This window comes from Charadrius vociferus, unplaced genomic scaffold (genome assembly GCF_000708025.1).
Source record: "Charadrius vociferus isolate BGI_N301 unplaced genomic scaffold, ASM70802v2 scaffold287, whole genome shotgun sequence".
Classification (NCBI taxonomy): Eukaryota; Metazoa; Chordata; class Aves; order Charadriiformes; family Charadriidae; genus Charadrius; species Charadrius vociferus.
Window position 1 is genome coordinate 2,002,627 of NW_009649568.1, and position 7,750 is coordinate 2,010,376.

Here is a 7,750-nt window from a genome sequence, read left to right on the forward strand (position 1 = left end):
TGTTTCGCTGTAGGTGTGTACATAAGGTACAGGCTGCCGCGCCGGCTGTTGGGAACGTGAGCTGTGCCCTGACACCCCAATTCTGCTGGGCTAACTTAAAAGAAGTCGTCCTTAGTTATAGGAAAAAGTTGATGACAACATTCACCATTCTGTGACACGGCTAATTAATACGTCTTGAAAAGCCTCCTGGTTTTTAGATTTTAGTATGTTGGTAAGAGACTTCACTGCATAGTGTCAGACCTGTGCTGTCCTCTTATTGATGGGAGTTATTTAAGACCATTTAAAATTCTCTTAGCTTATTACTACACCTCCAACGCATTTGTGACATTTTATAGATGTAGTCGAGCTTTTAGGGGGTTGCTATTCAATTAAAGTGTTGGTTACCTGGATTATTAGGGAAAAAAACTACAACTACCTTTAAAAATCTGCCTAATTTTACATAATTCACTATGTAGAGCGGCCTGCAGAGTATGGGTGCCCGGCTGCACTCTGTCCTGCTGCTGGCTCTCTTGTGTGTCTGCCCCCAGGCTGTGCACTTACAGGCACTGCAAGAGAGAATTTATTTTCTTTCATGGTATTAACTGGAAGATTTTTAATTTTTATGAAGCTTCTGCTTAGCACATCTTTTTAAAAGCTGCCTGTTGCCAGACTTGTGAGCGCCAGTGCTAAACTGCAGAGCTTGGTGGTCTCTTAACGTTTGAAGTAGGTGGTTATTATTTACTTACTATGGTTATTTTTTATTAATGATTATTATTTATTAATACTTATGAACTCGTAATAGCAAAGAACTAGTTTCTAGTTTGTCCCCCATTTTTTCTTCTCTGCCGCTCTCCTGTACTTTCCTCAGAAGGCTCCTCTCTCCCCCCGCCATGTGTTTCAGCAGCAGGACTAGAAATACCAGTTGACGTTACAAACGAATCAATTCTTGGTTTTCCAGTTGGTGGCCGGGGCAAACGCGAGCAGCTTCTCCTCTGCAGATAACCAGCTTGATCCCTAAAGGTCGGGGCATCATTCCCAAGTGACGCCAGTCCCATGAGCCATCCTGAATACCCAGGGGGCAGTGGGCTGGTGGCGCTGGCGAGGGGGAGCAGGGCTGTGGTCTGTAACGTGTCTCCTCTCTCCCCCTAGCAATCTGCGCATCGGGCTGGTCTCAGGAGTTTCATCCGCTATGGCTGGCGCTGGAGCTGGAGAGTGGCCACTTTTGTGACAATATTCAAGTAAGTGTTCATCGGTGGCAGTGGGAGAAGAGCTGGCTTACGCTTAAGCGCTCGTGGCAAGGAGCCCTTCGTGCCGGCAGCACTCGTGGCTCCTTGAGAGGCTGCTGGTGACTGAGTGAGGCTCAAAGCATTGAGTTAACAGTGGGTCTGATTGATAACACGTGAGCATGAAGAGGATTTAACTTTTTATAATTATCCCAGACTTCAAATCTTCTAATGAACCGACACAAAAACTAAAACCGGAAAAGCCCTGTTCTTTACATCTAATCCATGCTGTTATTGACTCGGACACTGTTCTTCCCTGTACTTAATGGCTTTTTTCTGCTTTTTCTTCCTCTCTTTTTTTTTTTTTTTTTTTTCATTTTTCTCTGGGAGGGTGTTACAGTGTTCTGGAAGAGCTTTCTATCCTGCGCTAATTTTTCTCCTTTTTGTTACGTCTCATTACTCCTAGTTTGTATACACTGGCATTACTCACTCACTATTCTTTTCTCTTGTCCTCAAATGCTTTCAGATGGTCCTCTTGTTATTAGGGAGTCACTGAACGTCAAATCTACCAGTTGTATGTACCTCTTTAGGCCTTCAGGTTTTTCCTACACACCCAACCAATGCTGAGATAGTGTTCCACTTCCCTCATTTTCTCCCTTGGATGTGTCAGTGCATTTCCCACAATACAGCATCAAACCAAGCATGCTCTTCCAAATAAAGCCCTTTTAAACTAGGAATATCTCCTTCCCTGATGTTCAAAATGGTAAATTTATGTGTAGTCCTAAACCTGCATTGACTATATCTGCAGGTGTGTTCTGTTTAAATTCCCCTTCTGCTTTTAAGATACCAGCAGTATTGAGTAGTGTTATTTTATATTTCTGTCACTCTCATTTTTTTGTTCCTTTCTGAACGTCTTCCTCAATCTGTCTTGGTTTCTTTGGCTCCTTTTGGTTTAGCATCTGTTCTTGGGTTTAGTTAGCATACTGTTTGCTTTCCTGGAGCTTTGGATTTCTTCAGATTTTCCTGGGCTTGACATGCAGCCTCGTCGTCTTCCACCAGATGTCTCCCCTGCAGTCAGATCACCGCCCTTTTTCACCACCCCTTTGGAACAGGCTTTGAAAAAAGATACCTGCAGCTCCCTCTTAATTGTTTCTGTAAAGTCCGGGTTGAAGATTTTGTCCTGCGCTTCTGTGAATTTTGAGTTTTGCAGCTTGAAACCAAATTGTTTAGTTTCACATGGTACCAAGGTGAGGGTGAGGTTACAGCGCTGGGACAGAGAGGAAGGTCATTGTTGACTTGCCGGCGTCATGCAGGAGGCTCGCTAAAGTGCTGGGGAGGATGTGGCTGCTGAACTGAGAACAGAGAGCGTTTTGGGGCTTAATTGATGTTTTTGGAGGAGATGGTGCACCTACCCTGGTGGGAAATGTCATGCCACAAGAGTAGGTGACCCTGATGGTGTCATGAGTGTGACTTAGCTCTAGGGGCGGGGGGGACTATCTACCAGGCAAGATCTTCCTGACACACGGATTCGTCTTCTGGGTGTAAAGGTCCTGCATTAGGACTGACTGACGACAGGACCTTTTCATTGCTCAGTTCCTTTTGTCCTTGAATATCCAAGGGGAAAAAAAAAAAATATCCTTGAGTAAAGAGAAAAAGAAAGGACATCCCAGATGCAGGCCGGGAATGCCGGTATTCCCCGGCCTCTGGCTGTGCAGCTGCCTGCAGTAAAGCCACAGAAATCAAGGCACTTGTGGGTGGCGCGTGTGTGCTCTGGACAGATGGGCAATGAGGCAGTTAGAGGCAACCTGAGGGTTGGCTTAATGAAATCCAGCTTTATTTCAGGCTGTGTCTTGCTGCCTGTCTTTTTCCACGTGCAACTGCTGACTTCTTCTGTGCCTTATCTTTGCAGCATGGTGAGCACAGGTCTGTCTGTGTACCGCAATAAAACCACCATCAGTAATTTTGCTTCGGCAGGAGGTAAGACTGCTGTATCTTTGCAGAGTTTTTTCTTGATGAGCAAGGGTCGTAAATGGAAAAGCATAAGCAGAAACCCGTCTCTCTTGGATTTGAGCGGGTCTCTAGCTTCTCTGCTCCTGGGTTTTGTTTCCTGTTCTACTGACTGCCACTGTGACTTTGCTCCATTGTTTGACTGCTGCGTACCTTTATTTGTAACACAGAGATACCGATGCACTTCTGAAACCGCTGGGGAGTTTTGTGGTTATCAGTTCATCTTCAAAATACTTGCTGGAGTTTTTTGGGTGAAAAATGCTTGTGTAGGGTAAAGGCAGCATTTAGTGCATAACCTGCTCTCATAACCACCTGCTTAGCAGGGGAAGCATTTCTTATTTCCACTCTTCATAACAGTTCAGTGGCTGTTTATAAACTACCCTTTTCATGCTAAGTTTTGCATGTCTGCTTTTGGCAACAGGGCTCCGGGTAAGCGATCTGCGTGTTCACTTTTACAGGCTTTATTGCCCGTGCAGTTGGATATATGTTTTACTGATCTTTTCTGCCTTACATGGCAGCTACTATTATTAGCTGCTGTTGAATAGAAAAAAGGAGAGGGGGGATGGATCACGCTTCAGCCTGGAGAGAGCTCGGTTTTACCTTCATAGATACTTTTACTTCTTAGCATTTCTTGCGGAGTTTTCCTGAAGCAGAAGGAGCTTTGTGCAATGTTTTAGTGCAGAGACCGTGGTGACTGTATGGTGAGGGTCCCTCCCGCTGGCCACAGGCTTCTCCTCTGTTAAGAAGCAAATGTCAGCTCACGGAGAGGAGAAATGCGGGAAAGCAGCTTCCTCCATGTGTGTGTGATGGCTGGTGGGGGGCTGTTTGTGGTTTCAGCGGGTTTTTGGTGTTTTTTTTTAGCCTTCACAGGAGCCCTTTTCAGAATGCACTTGGGCCTGCAGGGACTGGCAGGCGGCTTCGTGTTCGGAACAGCGTTTGGGTGAGTTGCGACTGCTGCCGATGAGTGATGGAGGCACAGCTACTCTTTAAGGGAGTTGGTTAGATGGTGGCCTCACACACCAAGCCATGAATCATAGGTGGGGCTACAGAAGCTTTCCTTCCTCCCTTGCCTTGAGGGATTTTCTGTATTTCTCTTGGGACCTCATGGTGATGACTTTTCTTCCAACCTTTAAACTGGTTTGGTTTTTTTCTTCTTTTTTTTCTTGATTTGTGTTTTGCCGCTTCCTCAGCGATAAGAACTCAGTGTTCTCGACAGAGCATCTTACTTGCTGCTGTTTGCTTATTAGAGGAGACACTAACTCCTGTTAAATAGGAAATTACGAGGATGGGTTATAGACATATCTCGTGTCCCCCTTCCTTGGCATGGTCACTGATGAGCTCAAGTGGTTGTGCACAGAACCGTTGGACATCTGTTCTAAGGAACTGTTTTGTCTGTGGGTAAAGGCAGGAGTGTAAGATACAGCTTCTGCACTCCCTTCTCAGCAGCTGCTCCTGTAGCAGCTCGGAATCCAGACGGCGCACAAGGGGTGTCAGATGTCATGATGACACCTTTTGAAGAAGGGACACCCTGGGAACTGCCATCCCCCAGGTTAGGAATCTGTGTAAAAGTGATTTTTTTACAAAATAGGCTCCATCAAAGCCAAAAGGTGGAGCAGCAGCTGTTAGGAAATGCTGAGGAAGAAGCTGCGTGGTTAAGTTGCACAACCCAAGGCTGTAAGGTGGCACATCTCTTCATGTACGCCTTGCAGTCGTGTTATCTCCTACAGTATCTCCTGAAGTATCTCCTAAAGCTCCCTGGGGCATGGAGGAACCCAGGGTTCTCTCTCGAGGGCTCTGTCCATCAGGACAGTGACCTCTTAACTCAGGGGAAGTCTGACTTTTCAAGCAGACTTGGGATATCTTCTCGAAGTACTGACTTGTGAATATCCTCACAAGTGAATTTGGGGATCCTGCCTGGACAAGAGAATGAGCTTTATATGAGCACCATCAGGATGGTGTCAGCTGTGGGCATGCCTGGAAGCAGCCTAGGGAGCTTTACCGATGAAAACACAAGTACCTCCAGAGCTGGACAGAAGCTAAGCAGGGGTGTGACTGCCTGAATTATGGGTTAGGTGATCTACAGGGGTTGTTTGGGCACCTTAAATCCTTCCACCCTTTTGCCCTATGTGTGCCTGTCAATGAGTAAATTCAAAATATGTTTTCGAAGGGGCTACAGTGAGTCACAGCTGAAGACAGGCTGTGTTTGGTGGCTGACAGTAGAATAGGACTACCTTAGTCTGTGGTGTGATGTGAGTATTGGGGAACGTTACGCTCCACTGATCTGGTGGCTGGCCCCCACATGCTCCTTTTGGTGATGCCAGTAAGTTATTACTCTCACGTGTCCCCTGGGTGACTTGTGACTTTTCTGCTTCCTCCTCTAGGATCCCTGCAGGGGGCCTCTTAATGACAATGCAGAAGCTTGCCGGTGAGACCCTGCAGGAGAAGAGAAACCGTGAGCGCAGGGAGCTATATGAACAGAAGTTAGCAGAATGGTAAGGAACAGCTCTGCCTGTTTGAGTCTTAGACTAGAAGTATGTCCAGGTCTGTGTGGTTCAAACTTTTAAAGAAGCCATGACACACTAGGTTTTCTAAACCTCGGTTCCTATGCTCTTCAGTTTTTGGTGTGTTTCACATACCAGTCTGAGAACTGCTGATTTAGTCTTCCCAGCCTTAGATGTTGCTGCTTGTTTTATAACAAGGCATTTTGTTAAAAATTCATGCCCCCTCCAGCCCAGTAACTGCATCAGTTTTTCACTTTTGCTTTGGCTGAGAAGACAAGCAGGACAAGCACATTAGTATTTCTTTACCAAAATTGAGAGAGGCCAGAACTCTGGCTTTTTCTTCATTGCTGCCTTCTTTCCAGACCTGTTAAAAGAGAGGAAAGAAAAAGGACAGCTGGAGGCTTTGGGGAGAAAAGGCTATGACACTGGTTGCACGATGTACTAAAACTCACAAATAGCGCCAGTTCTAGAAGAAACTTTCCAAAAGTAGGGATTTTGCAGTGATGCTTTTGTCAGGAGGATATGAGCATAAAATTACTTTGCACTCTCTCTTCTTTCGTTAGGCAATCCAGGCTCAGTGTGATGGAGGTCTTAGGCCAAACAGAAAGCAATGCCCAGGGAGGATCGGAGACAGAGCAAGCAAGAGAATCTACGAGCTACTGAGTCTTCCCCAGATCTCTGTTGTAAGCAGCTACAAAGTGTTTTGATTCTGCTGGTAAAAGGCTTCAGTGAAGGGGTCATGGAAGTCTTCTGTGAACGCAGTTATATCCTGTGCATTTGTGAAAAAGCATTTTGCTGAAAACATTGTTCGTGGATGCATATCACTGCACAAGAGCTTGAAGGGCCAAACCTGTTCCACCTGAGAAGGTGGAAATGCAGACTAGGAAGTGTCGTCTAGGTTTGGCAGGGGGTGAGAGCAGCCCCAGTGCCTTTTCTAGAACCCATTTCACTGCTGAAAATGTCCAAACCACCAGCGATGTAGAAATATTCAAGGTAAAGGAGCCTATGAACAGTTTGGATGCTAACGGTACCCTGATTCCAAAAGCTGATTATGCTCTGGTGAAAGCCGCTCTTCAGACAGCGCCCGAAGACTTGCTGTCGAAGCGCGATACAGGCAGCACTGGAGCGAGCAGTTCTCCTCCTCTCACCGTCCCCCTCCCACAGCTTGACTTAGCCTGGCTGGGACCAGCGCTGTTTTGCCAACAGTGGTTTCTTCAGGCTTTTTGCAGAAAAAGACACTTGGTTCCTACAGTACTTGGGGTATTTTGCAATCAGTGTTGAGGAAGGGTGGAGGAGCCGGGAATGATATGGAAATACCCTGAAAAGGACATGCTTTGAGTTCCTCAATAGAAGTGTGGCTGAGGGGGCCACAAGAAGGATGAGTTGTTTCTGCTGGTGGTGGTGGAAGAATTGGCACTGTGGTCGGTTTTAACAGCAATCATTTAATTTGAAGGTTGGAAATCAGGGGGATTGCCTTTGGGGGAAATGTGGTTCAAGGTACTCAATAAAGCCATCGAGCAGTGGTGATTGTGTCCGTAAGCTCTTTATGTTGGTGCAGCATGTACTTTATGTTAATACAGTATTTGCATTAGAGAAACGTACTTGAGCAATATCCCAGGAGAAGAGCTCTATCTGAGATCCCACCAGCGAGCCGTGAAGTCTTGTGGCAGTGTCAGACATTCCTCTGTCCAGACAGTAACAAAGACAAGAGCCAGGAGAGTGCCAGCTCTGTTTATTATTTTGTACCAGAGATCAACTGTTAAGTCATAGCTGTTACCTATGAGTAGGGCTGAAGTTAATGTCATAGTGGTCTGTACCCAGAAGGGTCAGGTGGCCTATCACCATTTCCCTCGAAGCAGAAGGTCAGAATTCTGGTCCGCTTTCTTTGTTGGGGTGTTTCTCCTATTAAAGGAAGTCACATCCAGGCAGGGGATTCGGATCTCTGTCCCACAAGAAGAGAGTAGTCAGTCTGTTCTGGTTGAGTGCTTTCCTCTGTTACAGCTGATTGCTGTTGTTTGAAATATGAACAGTCAATTCCAC

General features: G+C 46.1%; 1 protein-coding gene across 1 annotated transcript in view; it reads left to right on the forward strand.

The window, feature by feature from the left end:
* Positions 1-6,373, forward strand: part of TIMMDC1 (translocase of inner mitochondrial membrane domain containing 1) — a 7,516-nt gene extending 1,143 nt beyond the window's left edge. Inside the window, exons 2-6 of the mRNA XM_009890109.1 lie at positions 1,129-1,217; positions 3,112-3,179; positions 4,071-4,149; positions 5,591-5,701; positions 6,274-6,373. Coding sequence (XP_009888411.1) covers positions 1,129-1,217; positions 3,112-3,179; positions 4,071-4,149; positions 5,591-5,701; positions 6,274-6,373 — 447 coding nt within the window. The remainder of the gene's footprint in view (positions 1-1,128; positions 1,218-3,111; positions 3,180-4,070; positions 4,150-5,590; positions 5,702-6,273) is intronic.
* The last annotated feature ends 1,377 nt before the right edge of the window (positions 6,374-7,750 follow it).